Raw genomic sequence first — 25,128 nt, forward strand, 5'->3', positions numbered from 1 at the left:
GCCCCAAAAATGAGATTACAAGGATGCCCTGAGGAACATACCTAGCACTGCACTCAAGACCTGGGCTTCCAAGTTGCTCAAGAGAAGTAGTGTGGGGCACTCCCAGGGCAGTTTCCAGGACTCATGCATGTGGATTAGGAGCAGGTGAGTAGGGCACGGGGCGGCATAGACATATGACACAATAAGGACATACTTAAAGAAATTAACTGCTTTGTGCAGGGTCAAAATGTCCATATTAGGGTCAAACATTGTGATAAAAGCCTCATCCTTTGTTTTGCCTTCTGTCACTGGACAGAGAATATGTAATGTCAGGATGAAATTGTGGAGGTTGGGTTTTATTCTTGGAATGCCTAAGGAAAAAACAGTCTTTGAATGTTGAGCAAATAAACAAGAGAACAGCTTAAGTGGTTTAAAGCAGGGAGTCTAACTTACACTGATGTATCCTTGCTGTAAAGATCCTTGCTGTAAAGTGAAACAAGTCATTTCACTTACGTGCTTCAAAGACACAGACAAATTAGATATGCTTTGAGCCTTAATTTGCTAAGTTTTATTTTTTTAATGTGCAACATTTTTTATAGAAATCACTTTTTCTTCAATGTGATTATCATGACACTAAGTAAGTATTCTTGATACTATAACTAAAGAAACAATAAGCATTCACTTTCTCTTTATATTTCAATTAAGTCCCTAGATTTTCAAGTTTCCTAATTAAGGACATGTTATTCTTAATTTTATGTTTCACCACCCAGTTGCAATTTATATCTATAGTCTTCTGAACCTCTCAAAACAAGCATATTAAATTAACTTACCATTTCTACCATTAATACTTTTATGGTTAATCGAGAGGACTACATTTTTTTCACCTCAAGAAAGGTTGAGAAAAAATTCATATAGAATGACTATAAGCTGACCAAAAAGGTAAGATTGCTAGATGCCTGGACCAAGGAATCTGCTTTTAAAGTCTAAAAGTCTTTACTGAATTCCCCCTGAAATGTTATTAGAAGAAACCCTTGATGTAACTCATGAGGGAAAATGTTTTACATACCTACATATGAAAAATAGTTAAAAGTAAAACAGAATTCTGTCGTGGATTTTATACTCCTCATTTCCTAACAGCAAAAAAAAAATGCAACTCACCAGAATATTCTATTAACTACAGATCGCCTTCCCCATTCAGTAAAAATAAAGGAAAACACAGTCACAGGAATAAAGAGCTTTGTTTCAAATTCAGTGAAATCAATGGCTCTTACAGTCAAACACTGTGTACGTCAAAGAAAAAGCAATATTAGAAGAAATGGATGTATTCCAGACCCAAGATAAGCAGACAGTTCTATATCAAACCATATTACAAAATAAGATAGCTGTAAACAACTAAAAAACCCAGTAAACTGTGACGTCCCAAATGGCTGCATTTGGGCTCCACATTTTTAAAACCAGCCTGTTTGCTTAAGTCACATCTACACTGAGCATTTGTCCCACTTGCTGCCAGCAGTGCACCTATGTATTAATCACAGTCCCTGAGCAGGCTGTTCCTTCTGAGACCCTTTTCAGTCCCTAAAATGCACTTCAAGTGACCAGACTTCTGCTTCTCCTTCTCTCCTTCATTCGGGGGTGAGATAGTCATTCGCCTACTGGGTCTCCAGGTGATCAGCCATGGTACCTCCCGGTTCTGAGAGGTTTGGCCCCTTTACACAGTTCTGTTTGGGATCCACAGGATGGTAACAGTATGCAAAGTCACAGGAACACTTCTTCAAAGCTGAGTATGATTTATTTTGCCCAATGGCAAACAGTGCTTAGAGAGTGGATATAAAGCAACAACGAGACTGGCGCACACACTGTCTTACCGACACTTGGTATTCTCCTCCAGCCCTGAGAAGACATGAGTTAGCCTGGGTGACCCTGTTCCTCTGGGGAACCAGGCCTCTGCTCTCCGTCTCTGCCTGTGTCAGTCTGCCACAGCTAAAAGCTTTGCCGTTTTCCTTCCTGCAGGGCAGATCTTTAACAAAGCTGTGTTTTTTGGATATACTCAATCTCAGCTTTGGCAAACAGCCCTGTTGCCAATGTTGGGGGAAGGGGAGAGGAGGAGTTCCTCTTCACAGCTATAAGCTGCACTATCATTTGTTATCTTGGCCATTATTTTAGCTTGCTTTCTCTAACAACCCCTAGTGAGCTAATGCCATAGCAACCAGCCCATCTAAAACCAACACAGAGGAATGCACAATATTAAAACAAAATAATAAGATATTTCCCAGTTGTCTACATACCATTGTAACCACACCAATCCAAGCCCTTACTGTAGAGAGATCAAGCCAATATAAACTGTTATTTATACCCCTCTAATTTCCCCTGCTTTTATAAGATCTACAACAGGGATGTGCAGTGGCTGGTGGGTGGTCGCCAATAGCTGTAACTGAAGCAAATTCCTATTGGAAAGAAGAGGCTGGATTCTCCTCACATTCAAACTGCTGTAAACCAGGGGTAAGTTCACTGAAATCAATGGACACCACTAATGTGCAATTTGGGTATGGGCAGATGAATCAATTATACCAGGTTAAAAGGGAGAAAGGAAATGTTTATGTCAGTTGTTTTGCAGTAACTGTTTTGTGTATCCATTTTTTCTCTTGGAGTAAGTGGAAACTAAAGCACTGTAACTTAACCTGTTTTATTCAAGGGTCAGTTGTCCCAATTTATCCCTTGCCTGCCAAGGGATAGATGTGGGCATGCAAAATAATTACCTTGGACCACTGATGTGTAGTAGAGACTCTCACCTCTTTTTGAATATGATATAATTTGTTTGTCTGTTTGCACATTCGGTGTGAGAACAGAATCTGATATAGCTTCTGATATAACCTTAATGTTGCTGGGTATTTGGTTGCAGCCGTGTTGGTCTACCCAAAGAACCTTGTCAGATATAACCTTAAGACTAATATAACCTTAAGATTTTACCTATCATTTTACATTTTAAATTTTAAACCTTGTTTTAAAAAAAAAGCTATATGCATGATAAGGGGCGGAAAAGGCTCCATTTACATGGGATGCAGTTCGGCCCTTTCGTTATCAAGGGGCCAACAGAAGGATTATTGCTCAACTGATGTTCTCAAGAACAAAGTACCAATAATATATAGGCTTTGGGCTGGCTCCCTGCACAAGGATGACTTATCTAGGCTGGATTAATCTCTTCTTAATAATGGCAGGAAGGATTTTTGTAAAGACTTTGAAAAGTAAACTCATTGTTTTAAAATGAATATAAGTGTTTTTATTAAATAGCATTACAGCCTGTGGTTCAGTGGGAAGCTAAGCTTCTAGGACAGGGTTGTCAAAACATACAGCCCACAGTCCTGCAGAGCCTCTCCATCCTGGGATACTGGGGCCCAGGGAATTTGGGAGTGTGGCTAGCGGTGGGGCCTGTCACAGAATCTGGGGGCCCAGGGCCCCATTAGACATGGCCTTTGGTAGCTGGAGGGCGAGCAAGGAGTGTGCTAACACAGCCCTGTTCACCTTGCAGCTGGTTGCCCTGCCTCTACCATAGCAAGCCAGTGGTTAGCCCACGGCAAATTACTCCCCTAACTCTGCCATCAACCCTACCAAAGCTGCCATTGACCCTGCTGCAGCTTGCACTTGCCCCACCATAGCCTCCACTGCTACTGCTGCCACTGCTTGCCCTGCAGATCTGGCCCACCAGGAAGCCCCGTGATCCAGATCTGACCAGGGACATGGGGTGAGTTTGACACCCCTACTCCAAAAGGTTATAGCAGGAGCTAGTTGAATCAATTGCTGTGTTGTTCAGGGGCTGAGGTAAATCCATACTGATCAGCTAGAATCCATGCACCAAATGACTGAGTCAGACTGATGGCCATATATGGGGTCAGGAGGGGATTTTATCCCATGGCTGATGAGGGTGGGGGTTTTGCCTTCCTTTGTAGTGGAGGGGCATGGCTCTCTGCCTAAGCTCTCTTGAGCTTATATTAACATTTTACAGAAGCAGAATGTTGACTGCTACGATTCCCTTGCTTTACCCATGGCAGGTTAAGGTGTTATGTCTTGTGTTGTGTCAGAGCTGATGATAACTTTACAGGGAAGTTAGATTATGGATTTACATAGGAAGTTTTGGACAGGTAAGATCCTACCTCAGGCAGGGGCTGGACTGATGACCTGTGGAGGTCCTTTCCAGACCTGCTTGTCTATGACTTCTAGTGCTTTCATGACTTAGGCAGGTGCATGCACGGATAACAACAGAAATTTAGGTGCCAAGGGAATATAGGCACTTACATGCTGGTGGGAAGGGTTTTACGAATGTGACTGGTAAGTAAATGTTGAACTAAGGAGTCTGTGGGACTTGGTCATTTAAGTCCCATTTGTGAATTTAGCCCCAGGTTGACTACAAACAGAATTAGAATGGCAACTTAACTGTATACAGACAATAATTTATTATGCCTAAATGAATGCTTCCCTGCAGAAAGAAAAGGTCTGACATAAAATATGTTTATTTAAACTGCTGTACAGTGTAAATCACATTCAGTTGCAAAGGCCAGACAACATGTAGTTGTCTACAGGGAGTTTCTTTGGAGTCTTCAGTGCTGTAGTTCTTTACCTCCAAATATGATTTTGGTGCATGACTACTGATGTTGGCTGAGAACTAACAATGTGCTCAGCAATGTACAAACATGTGGAAAGACACATCCCTGCCCCAAGGAGCTTACAATCTAAACTTAGACATAGACAGTACTGTTGGAACACATAAAGCCCGGTCTGAGATCTCATCAGCCAGAATTAAAAAGACCCACTTCAACACAAGACTAGAATACCAAATATATATATAAAGATCATATCTAGGGCAGAGTGGTGTCTTGTGGGGTGATACATATTTATATGTCCGTACCTATGTAGGTATGAACGAAGTGGTGGTTTGAGAGGGAGGTGACAGTTTTAATTTCTGTGGTGCTGCTGCATAGGCATATGCTTCCTGAAGAGAGAAAAAGGAAATCATTAGCATTAGCACTTCTGCAGAACGTCACACACCAAAGTGGTAAACAATTTTAAGCTGTTTTCAAACCCAAGCAGGAGAGGAACCCAAACTGGAATGCAGGTGGAGGAAAGAAGGCAGGTCTGCCAATCTGTACGGAGGCATTGGGCCTACATACTAGGACCACTGATTCTGCTGAGATCCAAAACTGTAATCCCTGACGCTGAAGAAGCTGTGGTTCTGTTAACTTCAACACAAGTTCAGAGTCAAGTTCTGCCTTTACTTCGGAGAAGTAGACCCCTATCCTCTCAGAGGAAAATCTGCTTGAAATTCTAACTTCCTTGTTCCTAACTGAGATTGGCCATGTCAAGAAATCTCTCTTTTAATACACATTCATTTGGAGCAGCTTCGAGGGGGAAATTACTCAAAAGCTGTTATATTCTAATTGTTATGTTTGAATGAGCCGAGAAGGTTTCAAATGCAACAGAACCTCTCCAACTCAGTGTTTTCATAGACGTTAGACATTAGGGCTGGAAGGGACCTCGGAAGATCATCGAGTCCATGTTGATGCATTCAGGTTAAAGTTTTGCTGCATTTGAATCCTCCTCTGCTTGTTCATACATAACAATTACATCGCCTCTGCTGCTCTTTTAAACAGTTCCCCTTTTGAAATTATTCCAAATGTACATATGTCTACACTTTCTGTCACCCTTGTGCCCTTCCAGTTAGGCCTATCTGTTGAGCTATGACAGTGGCCCTAGTCCCACTTAGAATTACAAGCCTCCCTCAACAGTTGGAGGGAGACCACTAGGCGCACTACAACTGATTTCCTGGGGCAACAAAGGACAAAGCAGAAACAGGAGTTATGGTTACAAGACCCCTATGATGACAGCAATAAACTGCTGATGCCCTAACGAATAGTAAAAAGGAAAACATTTATCTCAAAAATAGTAAGTATGGAAGCCCCACATGGCCCTTTTATAGTTTCTTTATGTACAGAGGAAGCATTCGTGGAAGAACTGATGCTTAGATAAATACCCTGCTCCCATACAAAAATATATATAAAACCTACTATATGTTTGATTTACAAGTGTACTGTTACTTTAAAATCTACCATAAAAACAGAGTTCTAAGTTCAAAGTTTCAGGTACTACACCTGCCCTAAGACCCCCAACTGTTTTTGCAGTTTAACAATCACCTTTCCCTTTAAAATATATACCTTTTTCTCATACTTCTTAGCTGTCTGAAAGACCTACAGACCACAGGGAAAACCATCTGATTGTATATACAATGTTGTCAAATAGATGAAGTAAACAACCTGGGGAAAACAGTCTTTTTCTGTAATTTCTTGCAATTCTAGCATCTTAGGTGTTGCTTGTAACAAAAACATAGCTAAAAAGGTTCAAACAAAATCTCGTTTTTTTTCTAAGTTGATGATGTTTCTTAACAACTTCAAAATTGCCAGCTGCCTTAATAATTACCTGAAAAACTTTTTCAAGAACAATGGGTTGTAAAAAAGTACTAAGATTCTTCTTCCTCCTCTTCCTCCTCCTCCTCCTCCTCTGCCTCTTCCTCCTGTTCCTTATTATAGAATAAGGATTTAGTAGTTGATCACAGAGTTGAAAGAAAACTGTCTTGAAATACAGATCTGTATACTTGCCACTGTGTTATGTTCTAGCTGATGACACTTTTATTAGTGCATAAAACAAAAATAGAACAGATGAGTTTCATGCAGGTTTTTTTACATGCAATGCATTAACCTAATGGCATTAACAGGCAAGTGTTGGAATATAAAAAATCCTTTTTCAGAAAAGGGAGAAAATATATACAACTGAGCAGTAAATAGATGCTAAAGATTGGAATTTGGGTACAAATGTATGCATATATTATGGAGCATCTGACATTCTGAATCAGGTAATCTCCTGTAGCAGCAACTCAAAACCTGAATTGTGAAATCCATGCCCAAGGAGTAGGCTACTGCACAACCTGAAATTATTCAGGGTGGGTGACAAACCATTGTTTTTATTTCCAAAGCACTCTTTTTGATTTAGTAGAAAGAAGGAATTTCAAAAGTGAAAAAGAAAAGCCCTGGCCTAATAAGAACTGTCAGACAGCCCAAAAACTTATTCTCTGAAACTTGTCATTACATATTCCAGATGGTATAGCCTGTGTTAACTCTCTCCTCTAAGATATATTTAGGGAAATATTATAGAGCAGTTCTACTTTGAAACAGGCTTTGTAGGGTTCTATGTTTTTTGTCTTTCAGTGACTTCCACTCCTTTTACAAGTAAAAGAAGTTTTATTTCTAACAGACATGCCTACGTTGTCTGGATTGTTAAAATCAAAGTAGAGCCTTCCTGCACAGCTAACAATGAAAGATTCAGCAATTTCTCCAGTTGGAAATCATGATTAGGATGTAAATAGAACCCAGTTTGTCTTTCAGATCTGTACTGATTCTGCACTGATAACAGAAATAGTAAAAAATGTGTTTGGGTCACAAAATAAATTCTGAGTGCAGTTGGGAGTGGCCCTGTTGATTATAGTGACAATCTTATAAAATAATTTTTCAAAACAGGTGTTTTATTAAGGGACCAGACCGGTCATACAGAATCAGACTTTATATAGTCAATATGAACTTCCCTCTGATATAAACAGAAAAGTTAATGTTAAAATTTAATCTTGCATTGTATCTTTCAAAGTCTTGGTTTGAGAAGAATTTTTTTGGTTAGTGCTCTTGAAAACAAGCCAAGAAAACAAGTCTCATTTTTCTATATTTTTCTGATCTGAATTTGAAATTCAAGTCTGTTAAATTTGCAATGTCAACTATAGATACTTTTATAAAATCCCTGTGATAGAAGAATGTTTGGAAATATGCAGTAACAGAACTTATGGGGGTGTCTAAGCAGCATTACCACAGCAAAAGATGAATACATATTCCTTCTCTTTTCTCTAAGAGAAAGTAACTTTTCTTAAGGGCAGAGATGGAAACCAGTGATGGGGTCTTTACAGTTCTAGACATTGGCTCATAAAAGTAGATAACAAAGGGCGCATCTACACATCACCCTATGGCGACATAGCATCGTGCTACATCACCGTATGGCGCACTACAGCAGTGTTGCGATTACATGTGTCTACACGTGATCATCAGCAGTGTGCTTCCTTGGTGTAGCATGCTGCTACGGTAATATAGCAGTATAATCTACTCATAGTCTGTGCACACAGTGCAGTAACCATCCATAGAACCATAGAATAGAAGGACCGGAAGGAAGGGAGGTGGAGGTTATGTCTGCCTGACACAGCTATGGCAAAAGCCATCCAACATAATATTCTGTTCTGTCATAGATTTAAAAGTAGATAGATTTGGAATGACATGCTCATTGTGCTGCTCACTGAGGAGCTTGTGCAGCCTTAATTTTGCTTTCCCCGGCAGAAACAGAAAGGGCTATTACCATGTTTCCTCACTTGCGCACCCCAATTTCCAGCAGCTGTTTTTTGGCAAAAAAATAGGATGTGTTCTATGAAACAACATATGGTAGTCCCTAACCAGTTTATTAAGTTTATAATTGGGAAATGTTAAAGAGATTAACTGGAATTTGCTAGCTTCTGCTTTAGGAACTAGAGGAAAAAGTATGAGAATTGCATATGCATAACAGGTGAAGACAGTGTCCAAATACTTTACTGTACCTCTGTCACTGTATGTCCCTCCTTTTCTTCCTACATAAAAGGAAATAAAGAGAGATTTAAAATGGTACTTCAAAGAAAGAATATCAGAGGTCATACAGGTAAAATACAGGTGAGATTTAAAGCTATTATGTAGAATACTGAGATATATTTTGAAGTACTGTTTCCTTAGAGATTTCTCATAAAACACATATAAACTATGATTCTTCTTTCAAAAAATGACTACAACATTATAATTATAGGGTCCTATATCTTTTAACTTTCAATGACTTCCAGTTAAATCTATTAAGTTTACAAGCAAACATTGGGGGTTGATATATATCAAGATAGATATATATCTATAGATATAGATATAGATATAGATATAGATATATATTACCCAATTGCCTGCATTACAAAATCAAAGTGGTATCAGTCATGGTAAGACTATTTGTCCATCACCAAGAGGGAAAAAAAATCTGCATTTGAAATGTTGCTGATGGTTTTTAGGTTCACTTTCCCACATGTTGGTTCTGCAGTTTAAGAGAATAAAAAAGTAATGCAAATTAGATGGTAAAGTAAGGATAAGTGATAAAAGAAGGGCAAGAGAGATTAAAAACTTTAAATATAATTTGCTGTAAAATAGTAAAGTGTTTATTGGAGGAAAGGGTTATTATGAACAAGAAGGAGGAAGATAGGAGGGAAGAGGACTATTGGAAAGGTAGTGTGCAGATGATCCAATCAACAGCTATGAGCACATGTAAAGTGTCTTATTTGGGGAAAGAAACCCCAGTGAAGGAGTCTGTATATAGTGAGGAAGGCAGGAACCAAGATTAAAACTATATTTTTTAACATAGTTCTAAATTAGCTTGGCCCTGACTACATAGCCTACCCAACCTGGATTAGAAACTGGTCTGAATGTAAGACTGAAGTCTAAAATTAAAATTGAACCAGGCAAATTATGAAAACACAACACAGTAGCATCTAGGCAGAATTCTGTTTCCCTTTGTAAATCTAAATGGAATTATTTTTAGCACTAATGCACAGATTGCGATTCTGCTTTCCCTACACTATGGATATGTAAACATGCATGTGTAGACTGAGCATGCGCAGTATGCTACACACTGGCCAGGCAGGTACTCAACCATGTTCACATGTCCATTGTGGACATGTGCCAAAGTCATAAAAATATAGCCACTCAGAACTAGAAGGAGCCTGTGTTTTAGGTCCAATACCTGAGTGTTTACAGCACATGCCCAGGAAGCAGGAAAGCCAGATTCTAGGTCCCTCTTGCCAAAGCAGGTTTGAACCTGCATTGCTGAGTTCCTAACACTGTACTCTATGCACCACACCACAGATCAGGCATTACCCAGACCTCTCTTCATCATTCCTTCTGAACCTGGCTCTCTGGGCAGCCAAGAGAACAAAAGATATGTGGGGATTTGAGGAGCAGAGCAAACAAGAGGTTGTGTGCTTCAGTGAGATGGCTGCTGCTACCTAGAAGGGAGCTGAGCTGACACTGGACTCTTGCACCCAGCAGGGCAGAAACTTCTGCACTACTGCTCTCTGACTATTTGATCCAGTGCCATGCTGGCTGAGTCTCAAGTGCACTGAAAATCAGTCTGGATAATACTGGACCTGTATGTAAGGATCAAAGCACTGTACTGTCAAACCAGAGAGAGATGCAGGCTCAAAGCCCCTTGGGGTAAAAGAGGGAGCCTAGGACCTGAATTCCTAGCTTCCTGGGTGGGTTCCCTAATCACTCAGCTATTGGGACTAAAACATGGGAGTGTGCACCTCCTCTCTCATTTTTCCAGGACTTGCACTCAGGTATATGTGCACTGCACATACCCACCCAGTGTGTAGAGTACACCCTTACTCATCCACAGAGCAAAGCCAGGGCCAAAAGCAGCCAGACAGACTGATAGAAAATGACCAGCTAGGTACAGAAAAGGGAACAGAAATCTACCCCAAGGGATCTGAATCAGGGTCAGAGCCCCACGGTGCTCAGTGCTAAATAAACATAGAAAGTCAGAATGTGTTCTCTGAAGTTTTTACAGTGCCAGCTAACAAACAGACAAAAGATAGGGGAAAATAGATATCACATTCAAGTGAAATGGTCAGGCTGATAGTCAGCACTGTTTATTCCCTGGGGATGGTTTATTCCCTTGGTGGCAGCCTATAAGTCCATAACGGGTATGCATCAGGAACTGGGAGAATCTCTGTTCACCAGGGCACTCCAAGGGAAGACAAGGTCAAATAGTCACAAACTGCTGGAAGACCATTTTAGACTGGACATAAGAAAAAACTTCTTTACCAGCTGAGTCTCCAGAGTCTGGAATAGACACCCCCAGAAGTGGTGCAAGCACCTACTCTGGACACGTTCAAGAAGCGTTTAGATGCTTATCTTGCTGGGGTTATCTGACCTCAGCTGACTTCCTGCCCTTTGGCAGGGGGCTGAACCCAATGATCTCACAAGGTCCTTTCCATCCCTAACGTCTATGAAATCTATGAAAACGATGATGGAAGGTGGGGTCAAAATAAGTGAGTTTAAAAAAGGGAACAGGAAGGATGACATTGATGAAGTGAAGGGAGAAAAGAAAGACAGAAGACTTGAGAAGAAGGCAACGGACAAGATATAGTTGGATTCATAAATAAAGAACACAAAAAGCAGAGCTTTCTTTCATGTCAGTAGGAAGCCAAGCCTATGAAGGCCTCTCCTTCTACCTGCTGCTGCAGCAGTATGGGGAATTTCCACAACATGAGAAGTTTCCCTTCTACTGCTGTTTGTGGCCACCCTGAGGGGCTGGAATTGTTCAGGCTCAATGGCCCAGAATGACATTTAGCAGAACCAGCAGGGAGCATGTACAGGAAGGCTGTCACACCCTGCTAGTGCCTGAGGCAGATGCTGAGATTGTGAAGTGTTTTTTGTCCAGAAGCTTGGGTCTGCTGCTATGCCTCTTGTGCATCCTCAGTTGTCCTTGTTACTCATGGGAGGAATGAAGGATCGGAGTGTCAGTAGCGTGTCCACCCATGAACAGAAGGGGAGGTCTAGGTTCTGAAGTTATCCCTATAGGCTTCTGGCTCCTGATCCTCCTGGGGAAGTAGTTGCTATAGAAGAGTCTTCCAGAATCTGGGTCCTTCCATAAAACTACATAATTGGTACAGTGTGACAGCTTATTCAATCATCTATCATATGCCTCTTGGCAGAGATCAAGAGATCTTTACCTAGCCAAGACCATTCTGGAATGTTTCCACATGACTTGTAGCCTCTAATGTATTCAGCAGAGAAATTAAATGGGCTGGATTATAATATTTGTTGGTTTTAATTTTTAATACAGTTTGAAACAAAGAAGTGAATGGGTTCAAGGTGTCAGTATGAAGTTCATCACTGTGTCTTAGTTTAGGAATGAAATGCAAATTGACCAACCCCAGAATGGTATTATTTTGGTCTGAAAATACAGAAATTGATCAACATGGTAAACTGAAACTCCAATGGGACCTAACTACAGTTCAGAAGATGCAACTTCATGGTTGCAAGTTACAGGGGGAACTCATAAAAAGGTCACCCTTTCAGAACATGATACTCATTGGCAGGTTTTAAATTAACTAAAAGGAAAAAAAACAACTTAGGGGTGGGCAGGTCAGTGAAAGCATTTGCTCAAAGTCCAGATGCAGTAAAATAAGCAAATAAAATGTGTTAGGCTGTAAATGGGATAAAGAACAATATTGAAAGCAGTGCAATGCTACTAGATACTTTGATAATATACATTCACCCTAAATTCTGTCTATTGTATATAGGTGGCCCTCCCTAGGCACCTCTAGTCTTTAATATTTTGAACCTCACTTCACCCTGGCAAGGCATAGAAGGGCTATTATATCTCCAATGTATAGAAAAGGAAATGAGTAAAATGAGTTAGAGAGACTAACAGGGACTTGCCTACACTGTGGCAGCAGTAGATAATATGGGATAGAAAAGGGGTGGGCAAAATGTGGCCCGGGGGCTGGAGGCGGCCCGCCAGGCCATTCTATCCGGCCTGCAAGGCCCCTAAAAATTTTAGAAAATTAATATTTATCTGCCCCTGGCTGCCTCTCATGCGGCCCTCAATGGCTTGTTAAAACTCAGTAAGAAGCCCTCTGCCCAAAATAATTGCCTTGCCCACTTGCACTTTGCTGATGGGCTCCAAACTCACAACAGTGTGATGGTCATTTTAAGGTTTGTCCCCGGTGACCCCTTGCAGACCTACCAAAGACTGAGGACTACAGAGCAGGCACAGAGGGGCAAGCCAGGAGCAGTTTCATGGGTACATTTCCAGATCTGGAGCATGTCTGGGGACAAGAATGGACATCCTTAGTCTTGCCCTCACTGGGATCTGTCATCACAAATCCTAAATGACTTGCCCAAGGCCCTTCAGGAAGGTTATCGTAGAACAGGGAATTGAACTGGTCTCCTGAGCTTCCTAGCACCGCACCCTAACCAAGACATCATCCTTCTTCTCTTCAGTTTGTTATTCTAGCTTCCACAAAAAAGTACGAGAAAGAGAAAATGTGTTATCTAAGAGCTAATATAAGTTCACCGATGAACTTTCATACTACAATAAAGAGGTTTTAGGAAACTTTTTCATTTATTTTGTATCCCTTTAAAGAACAATTAAATGTTGCTGGAGCCTAGAAGGTGAAACATAATGTCTGGAAAAAATATTTAAACAAATCAGTTTTTTACCACTGTAGCCACTGGAAGCTCACTTTAAGCATATTACTCTCCCTCCCCTGATGTCCATCTAAGACTCAAACCTATTTTGTAAGAAATGAAAACCAGCAAGGTGTCTGTTATACCAGAATGACACTGCATTATGTCATTACAAAGGCTCTCACACACAGCTGCCCAATACATTTTAAGACTTCAACAACTTGTTCCAGCACTCTGGCCTCATTTGAAAAACACTGGAATAGAATGCCAGCCAGAAGGGCATGTAATTCAATCCAGCCCAGGGACTGATGGCAGCCTTAATCAGGGTTTCCCCTAAGGCTTGAGGAAAGAACTATTACATGGCCTTCACATGCTGGCCAAATTTAAAAAGAGAAAACAGACCACAATTTCAGGATGAAACTCAGTCTCTGCTGGGGATTGGCACAAGGGCTATACATCACCTATGTGCTACAAAGGCCCTATTTTGAGGGTTTAAATAGAACATTAATAGGTGTCTAAGCATTGTGATGGGGTTCTTGGTTGTAGCCGTGTTGGTCTTAGGACATAAGCATGCAAGGTTCTTTGGATAGATGTGATATTGGGATATCCCAATGCCTGAAGAAGGGTCTTTGTGCCTGAAAGCTTGCAAAGAACTCTTTTCCAACTATGTAGTTGGTCTAATAAAAGATATCACATCTACACAAAGAACCTTGCCTGGCCTGCCTAAGCCTTGTGAGGAGTTTTTGCATGGGGATTCATCTCACTCTTGAAGATGTAGAATACATTAAGGATGAGAATGGGAGGCAGCTTTCAGTGTATATCCAATGAGAAAATCTTGCAACCAGATAAGGGGGAAAAAAACCCTTCTGTCTTGGCCTTTAGAGTATGTTGCTAGTGAAAGATGTGAAATATCTAAGGCTTAGTTCAGCTGGATGTTCCTGCAACTTTGTGTTTGATTCCACAGCAGGCCCAAGACAGAATTAATGGCTAAACCTACAATGAAAAGGCAATCCAAAACCCAAAAAACTATCGTCATGGAAAACAGTAGGGGCAAAAGTATGCAAAGTGTCGGTGTTTTGTCTTCAGGTCAGTCTGTGCATACGCCCCAAGGACAGCTGGAAAACAGGGCAGTAACTTAAAAACCTAACCAAGAAGGAAGAAATTATTTTCTTCCCTATACATGTGACCATAATATGCACCATGTTTATCATTATGGGTCTGCAAGCACTCCCCCTCAGTGTAGCTATGTCTGATGACCACTGAAAGGTAGTAGGATAGACAGCATGTTTCCATCCACAGAGTACTGCTCTGAAGTCAGTAACCTATAGTACAAAGGTCTCAAAACTATCTGTCCCTGCAAGTCAGATGAGTGCTTCAGGATTGATCCACAGGCCAGATGAATGGTATGGGACAGGCCTTGTGAGCCTGATTAGGCCTTCAGACCCCCTCTCCCCCTACTTTCTGGTCTGGGACCCAGCGAGAAGAGGTCTGGCATTCTGGGCACTTAGCTGCCCCATTGAAACAAGCTGCAGCACTGGGCACAATGGGGCTCTCGCCAGGGCGCTTGGCTACAGCCACAGGATACTATCTCCCCCCCTTTCCCTTCCCCCCTCTATCAATGACCCAGCTTTACAGGATGGATCCAATCCACAGGGTGTATGCTTCACACCCCTGCTAGAGCAGGATGTAAATAATGCTTTGCTGTTATATAAATTGTAGTAGTCCAATGGCTTCTTCCAGAATTGTTTACACTACTGGTTCTCACTTCTGCTTGTGTGTGTTCACATACATAAGCATTGTGACAGAGGCAGAAAGAACAATGGTAGCATTCTGCAGTTTATATCTGTGCCTCAGACCCTGGTATCTGCCCCCTGCCAGCACCTATACACATAGCTGACAGGTGGTGCATGAGTCACATCTATTGTTGCATACCACAGTGCTACTAATGTGCTAATCTGCTCCCTGTTCTGTTTTCTACCAATAATTTTTCCCTCAGGTTTTTGCCTTGTGATTGAGATTGGAATTGCCTGGACCAGGACTAGAAGATACTGATCTTTCCAAAGACAGGAAAGATCAGAACAACTAGTTCCTCCTTTCCATGGTTGTGGCAAAGGTCCCCAGAGCTTATACACTGGTAGGTCAAGAGAGAAGCAGTGGCCAGTGGAATGTCACTAAGGTTAAAGATAAGATTTGTTCTGGGAGGTGAAAAGATACATCAAATATATGTCTGCAATTTTAGTGTAATCATTGAGGACATTCTTTTTTTTTTCTGTTTTTCCTCCTGAAAGGATTGGGGCAACTCCTATCATGTAGCAAACTGGTGAAAACATTGTTAAGACTTTCTGCAAGGAAATGTGCTCACAGTGGTACAGGCATAGTTTGTACAATGTGCGAACAACAAATTATTTTACAAACCCTGCAAATGCTTGTAAAATTGCAATGGCAATGAGTTGTCACTTTAACATAGGCAAGTAAAAGCTGTGAACGAAAGACAAGTATTGCTATTCAAGGCTCAAAACAAACCTTCTCTTCTTGTATATTTATTTCAAATGTGTGATTATGAATATGAAGACAATGAATAGTGAGACAGGTTTACTTGGGGATCAATTCTTCCCAATGTACAGAGAGCCACACAGTGAGAAGGGTTAAACGATACATATGTTTGGACTGCATGAGCTCAGCTTAGCTCTAAAGTCACAGAGAGGAAAAGAAAGGAGAAATGTACCTCCTGTTTTTCCAATGGTGCTTCAGTATCATGAACCTCTGCATCTGCATTGTCTTCTGTAGGTTCCTCATTTTCTTCAGTTACCTCCAATTTTTCAGCTTCCTGACAAAAAAGAAACACTGCATTGTTAACATTAGGAATAGATCTGAGTGGAGATGCCAATTTGAAGTTTCAAAATCTGTTTTCATTCCACACTAAACTGACAAAACAAATATTTCAAATCTTTTCATAAAAACAGAAGGTCAAGCCTAATGCTTGAGGCATTGCCTTGTGATCAGGAAAACCCAGGATCAAGAGACTGCCACAAGCAGTGTCCATGTCAGACTGATACATCTCCACAAAATATTTTTGCTTCACCAAATTCACATTCTAATTAAACCTTTTAGGAAACACAAAAGAAGAGACAATTGCTGGACAAACTTACTGTTTATATGCTCTCTCATAAAGCCACTGTTTCAAATCATCAAATAATCAGCATGCAGTTTCTTACTTTATTCGTATGTTGGACTATCTGACCTATTTATTTCTAAGTAACTGAGAACACAACTAGTACTGGTTTAATTTGTGATGGGAGTTTAAATTGGTTAACAGTAACTGTCCAACAGACAGAACCTAACCAAGAAGGTTACCAACAAACTGGTTTGACAGACACTTGGCTGAGATGGTCTAGCCAGGGATGATCCCTGCCTTAATCAGGGGCTGAGCAAGATTACCTTGTGCAGGCCCTTCTATACCTATTTTCCTATGATCCTACCAACAGTACAAGATCATATTTGACCATGCACAGTATTATGCATATGCAAGAACTATAAGACCTTGACTGGAATAATAGAAATGGGATTAAATTTCATAGTACAAAGTATAAGGTCATGCAATGAAGGTTTAATTACAGGAATTTCTACTATAAGATGGGTGTTCATCAGTTAGAAATGATAAGGGAGGAGAAAGACCTGAATGTATTAGTTAATCACAGGATAACCATGAGCAACTGATGTGATGCAGCTGCAAAAAAGGGCAAATGTGAACGTAGCATGCCTCATGTACACATGGGGAAATATTAATGGCATCATACAAGGCATTGGTAAGACCTCTTCTGGGATTTTATATACAATTCTCAAGAAAGAGGAACTCAAACTGGAACAAAGGAGTCCTAGAATGATCTGGGAAATGGAGAACCTACCATACAAGATCCTGAATTGCTTAGCCTAGCAAAATGTTGGCTGAGAGGAGATGTGATAGCTCCTTATTAACAGGTAACAGGAGATGGGGGTTAACACCAAGGACAGAGGAGAACTATTTAAACTAAAGTTGTTAGAACAAGAACAAGCTGGTATAAACTAGTGGTGTTCAACCTCTGGCCCATAGGCCAAATCCAGCCCAAGGGGCCCTGTTATTCAGCCTGTGGGGCGTCCTACAACTCCAGAAATTTGGCAGCAGGTAGGGACATTAATTGCCATGAACTGGCATGTGCAGCCAGGTCAGCGTATAGGGTCAGGCTGTGGCTTGGATTCAGTGCATGGGGCTGGGTCAGCATGCCAGATTGCACCTGTGGACCAGCCCCACGCACAGACCCCATGCTTGACCCAGCCTACACACTGGCCTGTGCCACTCATCTGGCCTGTGGGGTTGGAAGGTTGAGCACAATTTATAAACTGACCATAATTACATTTAAGCTAGAAATCAGACTTCAAAACATCAAAGCAGTGAGATACTGGAACAGCTTTCTAACAGAAGAAATGATGGCAAGAAACCTAATTAGCTTTAAAACACAGCTTCCCAATTTATTAAGCAGATTATATTATATGGTTTCCCATAATAGCAGGGGGCTAGACTGGGCCCCACACATCCTTTCTAGTCTTATGTCCTACAAACAATGAGTAGAGCAGTGCATTCTCTCCAGGACAAATAGGGCCTTTTTTCTGATGCTCTTCAGATTTCTCTGCTTGTTCAATTTGCTTTTCAAATAACTTCATCTCCATTTTTGTTCTGAGGCAAAATTCAATAGGACTTCTCTGATACTTAAAGTTATGCATGTGCTTAAATGCTTTGCCTGACAGGGACTGGGCCGGTGGGGTGGAATAGGATATACTGGATAATAGGAATGGTTTGAAGTAAATTCTGAAGAGGAAAAATGAACAAATCACTTGGCATTACTTCCACGGTTTTCTGCTCCTCTCCTGAAACTTCTCCATTGGGAAGATCTGAAATCTCCTCATCAATTTTCGCCTCCTGAACAGAAGAAAATGAACATTATGTACAATATACAAAAACCTTAATGCATGTATATGACTGGGATATATAAATGGAGCATGTAGGGTTAAAACAAGTTTCAAGCTGCCTACTAGCATCACATGTTAGGCCAAGTGATCTGGTACATCTTTGCACTGTAATTAAAAAGGACAGTTCAAGAGTTATTTCTTGAATTATTTTGCCCTTTACACTTTTAGCTTTTGGCTGTGCAAACCAGCAAAGCAATTGCAGGATAAAAATGATGCTCTTACTTTAAAAGAAAAATAAAAGATCTTGAAGTTATCTTAACCGATACTGCAATGCTGTGCATTTATCATTATTTTATTATTGTATTTATTCAATCTACTTTATTTATTAGATTTATATTCCCAGCAAAGTCTCAGGGCAGCTTACAGTAAGAGAACAAACACAGCAAGTTATAAAACAACAGACAAGAATAAATTATAAAAGCAAACACAGTATGAAAATAAAACAGAAAGCACATGAGCAATTATTTAACCTAACCTCATTTGCTCCAAACTGGCCCAGACAGCATTTCTGGGTTATGTCCAGTTTTGGGCTCTAGTGGGCCTCAGGATAGGAGGGAGGTCCAGAGCAGATCAGTGACTGCTGAGAATGACCTCCCACAAATTTTCACCAAGCAACTTGGCATATTTATGGTACTTGCAGGAGTTGGCTTTCAGCTGACATAAGGGATCATGATGGGGCATAAAGGAGAAGGTAGTCCCTTAGGTGTGTAGGACCCAGACTTTTTAGGGCCTTATAAGTCAAAAGTAGCACCATGGACTGCACCCAGAAAGCTATTATGCTTATGAGCAACCATATACGTGCCTGATGCCTGCTCCAACACATGCTAATTAACATGCCTCCCAAGGGCCACTTTAATTAAGGGGGGCCCTGCACCCCAGAACACATGTAAAGATACCCTATGTGACTGGCCAATTCTCCTTACAGATGCTTTATTTTTAGTCAGTCTTAAAAAGGCTTTTTTTGTTAACTTTTTTAGTTTGTATCTTTATATTACTTTTAAAGATCTCAATCATCTGTAGCTCTCACAAATACCCATTCAAAACTATCCCTGGCTAAAATAGAAGTTCAAAGGACTCGGGACACAATATTTTACCAGGCACAACATTTCCATTGAAGCTACTGACAACTGACAATTCAAAAACCTAGTAATGACTTGTCATCGTTACCATTACAGAGCAACACAAAACAATGTAGGTTATTTTAAAATTTAATTGAATGTTGATACCATTTATGAAAACTGATTAATGTATTAATATATTTTATGAAAATGGAGTTACACTATTCCCTGTGGCTGCATAGGGCATAATTAGGAGCAATGGTCTCAACGTGAAGCAAGAGAAAATTAAGTTAGAAGAACATTCTCTCTATGAGTAAGGTTGGAGAGTAGGAAGAACTTCCTCATTATGAGGGTAGTTAAACATTGGAATAGGCTAGTGAGAGAAGCTGTGGAATATCCATCCTTGGACGTCTTTAAGAGCAGGAAAGACAAATACTTGATTGGGAGGGTTTAATCAGGGATGCCCCTGACTTGAACAGGAGTTTGGACAAGATAACTTCCTCAGGTCTCTCCCAGCTCTACTTTTCTATGGTTCTATAATTTCTTTTCTGTAAAAAGCAGTTATCAGTAAGTTATAAAGCTAGTTTAAGAGCACACATTCTCTCTTTTTCAATCTTCTATTCAGAGGTACCTTAATAGGAGAATTCTCCATTTGCAAAAGTACACATGCGACAAAAACCCAAAATCAACAGGCAGCAAAATCAAGGATTTAGGACTGAGTAACAGCCCTACACCAGTTTCATATCTGGTGTAAATCAGCTCTACTGAATTAGACGAGCAATGACAGAAAGAACCTGTCTAACGTGGAGTGGTCTTCTTTCTGGATTTCAATGGGAATGAAGCTAAATAAACACTGACAGTGAAAAAATGCATTCACTCTCTACAACAAAGAAATAACTCACTGTTGGTGTTCAAACCTTGCTTGCTACTTAGAAGCCAGGATGTTCAAGTACATTGCTTGCTCTCTTAAATAACAGACATCTCACTGAAAGAATGCTTCTCCTGTTACAGTCTAGAAAAAGGGCGAAGAATCCATTTCTCTGCACTTATGAATGTAGAGACATTGTTTCTAATTTGTCTCAAAATAAGGACTCTCATCCATATTCTCTTTCCCACTTTGGAGAACAGGTTGCATTTATTAAAGTAATGATTGTTGTGGTTCAGTAAAAATAAAAATGTGTCATGGATGAATGAATAAGCTAGGTTCACAGCATATGCCAGAAGCCCTCAAGTAATTTTTACTCAGGACAGGTTAATATACCCATTAGGTATAGAGACTATGTTTTTGATTGCTGGTTTCTTTTTCTTTACATTATCTCAACTAGTAATTTCTAAAGAAATTCCTCAGCAAAACATTGTTTGTTGTGAAATGGTAATGTTCATGTAGTGTATTTCTGTGCATTAACAGACACTGAAAAAAGATGGCTGGGAACAGCCTCATACTGGGGAAAAATGCTTAGGAATTAGGAAGGCATCTGCCCTGTCTTATCTCTCTGCCTTGCTAACACCAGAGACCAGTGATTCTCAGCAGCATCCTGGATACCTTGAGATCCTTTCAAGGGTGCCACACTGTGCTACACAATGTTAGCACTGTTAAGCATGCAAACATGATGCACAAAATAAACCCAGGGATTTCAAATAGGAATCCATAGTGTTAAAATCATTAAGACCTACTGTGGGCTTTCTGAGTTCTTAGCAGCAGAAGAATTGCTCTGTTATTTTTCTGTAATCAAAAAATGAGTGAAAACTAAGAGCTGGCATTTTTCAAGGTGATCCTTGAGTCTAATGAAGTGCCTTGAGTCTGAAAAGGTTAGAGTCAGGGTCATAAACTGAAGTATATGAACCCAAATCACCAGATTTACTAAATGTATTGTTCACAGTTCAGATGCATAAATCTAAGCTACTGACTTTATACAAGAGGCCTGAGCCAAAGTCCACTGAAATCAAAGGAAAATTGGTTATTGACTTGAATGATCTTGGCATCATACCTAAAGCATAGCCATCCACTACATTCAGGCCTGAAATCAAGTGGGGGTTTTTTGTTCATTTATTTGTTTTGTTGGTTGGTTGAAAGTTAGGATTACAATAGAACTAGTTTAAGATCTTCTTTTAACCCACGTAAGTGAGGAGGCATTGCACAGTAACAGAATAAAGAGAATAACAACCATTTGCCTTCTCTCCAGAGGAGTATAAAATTGTATTACTCATCCCTGTTAAATGATACTGTGGGAAATATAACCATGAGGTATGGGAGACAGGGAACCAGAAATATATAAACAGGCTGAATATTCCTGAGATAATCAACGTATTTTCTGATTTCTGTACAATGCTGCCATGTGGCCATAAAACCCTCTGAAAAGAGTAATTATATACTTAGCTTTTATTTAAAAAAACCAAACAAGTGTTTGTTCCAATTTTACAAAGACCTGCTCAGATGCTTAATGTTAAGCATCAGTGTTTCCATTGAATTCAGTCAAAGTACTAAAATGGCAAATATGCTTAAGTGGTTTTTTAATTGGAATTTAGCAGCAATTTAAAAACAATCATCAATTAATTATTTGTGTTACAATTATCATCTATAGGAACCCGAAAAATGAGCTGGGATCCTGCTGGGTGAAACACCATACAAACACAAAACAAAGCTATTCCTGCACCAAACAGCTGGCAATTTAACTGTATAATGAAAACAAGAGAGGGATACAACAGCCAGCCAGAACACCTCAGGCAATGCTGGTCAGTATAAGGAGCAGTGAGCATGGCACATGAGGTTCATACTAATCATAATAAAGCCTTAGTAGTGAGATTAAAATGTATTGTAAGGGAGAGGCAGGTAAGGTTCTTCAGGTAAATGTGATATCTTTTATTAGACCAAGTTGTTGGGAAAAAGTTCTTGGCGAGCTTTCAGGCACAGTCACCCTTCTTCAGGCATAGCAAGTCTCTGCTGTTCTGAGACTCCAAGGAATGAAAAAAGGGAAATTCATTGTAAGGGAGATGAACAACAACAGACTTACAGTCTTTATGAAGTTTCCGCGTCATAGTTAAAATAAACAAACATTGTGTATTAGTAACGGTTTAAAAGGATTAGTCAGTCACTGGCACTGGGAGATCCTGTTATTAAACGGCTAGCATATCTGCCAGATGTGACACATTACTTTCACCTGATGGTTGATTCACACTTACTGTGAAATGGGCGTATCATAACACTAGCTGGTGGCATGAATTTAGAGAGAAGCTGGAGCAGCACAAGGAGGTCACTTGTATGGCAAACTATAGCTAGTGAAGAGGCTGGAAATGCCTCTGCCATAAAGGCTAAGAATACCTCTATGTCCTGGTTTCTCTCAACATCAGAAAAAGATTTTCTAAAGAATGAGATGTGAAGATAGTTCCAATATTCACATGTTTTCAAAAATCATCTAGGGGTATGGACAAACAAAATGTCTACACTCATGTAAACAGCTTTAAACAGGTGTAACTATGTCCAAGCCATTATGTCTAAGTCAGAGGTAAAATTATATTGGTGTACTATACATCAGTCTAGGTGATACACAGAGTTGGATAACTGTGTATCACCTAGGCTGATGTATAATACACCAAAATAATTTTACCTCTGACTTTTCCAGCTTTCTGATCTGAAATGTAATCTCCTTGAAAAAGTAGTTTAATCAGTGAGAACTGTTCTTGCTTGCTACAAATAGTACCAAAAGTTATTAATCTGGCAAAATATATAAAGCATATTGTTTTTAATAAAGTTGTCCTGGACTCAAAATTGCAATTGCTTCTGCTGTAGCATAGGACTGAATAAATGCTTTAAAATATTACTTGGATCCAGACAAACAAACTAGCAGAGCAATGCATGAAAGAGCAGATGATACATGAAGTGAGAGGACAGAAAAAAATGCAATTTTTAAAATCCTATTGATTATCCCCCTTATAATAAGTAGCACATGTAACTCCTGTAATCCCTTAACGGCTTTGCAAACATTACCCAAATTAATTTTCAAATGAATCTTGAGTGGCAGGCAAGCAATTATTACTATCCCTATTGTACAGGTGGGAAAGCTGGAGAAAAAAATGTAAAGCACTTGCTTCAGGCCAGAGATTGACCAGTCACAGATACAGTAATTATTAATAATGTTTTTCTTAGGTACCACTTTTCATCTGTAAATCTCAAACCACAATACAAAAGCAATAAATATCATGTTCCCCATTTTTCTAGATAGTGGGAAAGGTGCTCAAACAAGTGCTTTACCCAGAGTCACCTAAGAAGGCCAGCACAAATTAGAACCCAGGTCTCAAGTTCCTGTCCTGTATTTTAGCCACTAACCACAGCCAAAAATTGCAAGAGCTTAGCACTGCCACTCTGACTCACACACTCTCTTGAGGCATGACACTTCTCAGTCATGATAAAGGCAGCAAAATTTGATTATGATTAAATCTGACCTAAAGACAGAGTCCTAAAACCCTTAGATGAACATGGGACAAAGCAACACAACTTCTGTAAAGGAAAAAAACATGCCTCTTGCTTGAAACGTGAGTGCATCAACAATATATAGCAGATGGAGAAGGACAGGTAGAGATGCAATTTATTTATACTTTCCAAAAGGCCTTATGGAGGTCTTTTCTCATGTGACCTTTTCTAGATTTTATACTGTCACAACAGCGTTCTCATGCAAAGTATTACCCAAAGCTTAGCATAATGAGGGAGAAGCGACTCCCCATCACTTAATGTAACCTGTGGATTTCATTAGGTGAATGTGTATTGTCTCAAAGCTGACCATGGCAAAAAGGTTTACTATTCTTTATTTAAAGTAGTGAAGGATACATTTTAACAAATCCATGGTAAAAGAAGAGAAATTAGAATATTTTCAATAGCAAAGCCTGCCTCTTTTTTCTTTAAAAATTCTTTCCTGCAACCCTGTGTCAACTGATATCTTATAGCAGCACTTGCAACTGTTCATTATTTTATAGGCTGAGTCAATTCCTTCCTTAATCTTTTGCTAAATAAAAATAAATCAAACACATGTGCCCTAGCAACGGACACAAGTTCATACCTTTGTGCCTGGAGGGGGAGCAAGACCCAGGAATGAATAAATAATATTTTCTTCTTTGGCAGAGAAGAAGGATTCAAAATCCTAAAAAAGGAATGAAACAAGCAACAATAAATTGGAAGAAAACATATGCAAAAAAGATTAGATATCAGCATTAGAGAGTAAACACAAAATCCTTAGTCAGTATGATCAAAATTACTTCTCACGCCAATAAGGCTTTGTACAATCTGAGCTGCAAAAAGGAGTATTTAGATCAGTGATTCTCAGCCAGAATGCCATAGAACCCTTGGTTGCCATGAGACCCCTTCCAGGGTGCCATGAGGGTGCCACACAATGTGAGAATTGTTAGGGGTAAAACATGATTCACATGATAAATGCAGAGATGTCAAATTTGAAACCATACCGTTATAAATATTCTGTCCTGTTGTGATCTTCCTGAGTTCTTTACAACAGAAGGATTGATCTATTATTCTTCTATAATAAAAAAAATGAGTGAAAATTTAAAAAGGCATTTTCCAAGAGGTGTCTTGCATCAATCCAGGGTTGCCGCAAGACTATCAAGGGGTGCCTCAAGTCTATAAGGCTAGGGATAGAAGTTACACATAAGCCAGTTTAAGTGATCAGAAACTGGTTTAACCCTGTAACAGAATAGAAGCTCAGTGCACATAAACCAGTTTCAAAATGGCCAAAACTAGTTTAAGATAA

General features: G+C 39.9%; 1 protein-coding gene across 1 annotated transcript in view; it reads right to left on the minus strand.

The window, feature by feature from the left end:
• Nucleotides 1-4,032: 4,032 nt before the first annotated feature.
• LOC109302621 (SH3 domain-binding glutamic acid-rich-like protein) overlaps nt 4,033-25,128 on the minus strand; it is a 90,781-nt gene continuing 69,685 nt past the window's right edge. The window contains exons 3-8 of the mRNA XM_019524246.1: nt 24,427-24,507; nt 18,193-18,267; nt 16,039-16,140; nt 8,648-8,677; nt 6,445-6,544; nt 4,033-4,963 (exon numbers count right to left, since the gene is read on the minus strand). Coding sequence (XP_019379791.1) covers nt 6,485-6,544; nt 8,648-8,677; nt 16,039-16,140; nt 18,193-18,267; nt 24,427-24,507 — 348 coding nt within the window. The 3' untranslated portion in view covers nt 4,033-4,963; nt 6,445-6,484. The remainder of the gene's footprint in view (nt 4,964-6,444; nt 6,545-8,647; nt 8,678-16,038; nt 16,141-18,192; nt 18,268-24,426; nt 24,508-25,128) is intronic.

The sequence above is a fragment of the Gavialis gangeticus genome, unplaced genomic scaffold (genome assembly GCF_001723915.1).
Source record: "Gavialis gangeticus isolate Ggan-Ray unplaced genomic scaffold, GavGan_comp1, whole genome shotgun sequence".
In the NCBI taxonomy this organism is placed as follows: domain Eukaryota; kingdom Metazoa; phylum Chordata; order Crocodylia; family Gavialidae; genus Gavialis; species Gavialis gangeticus.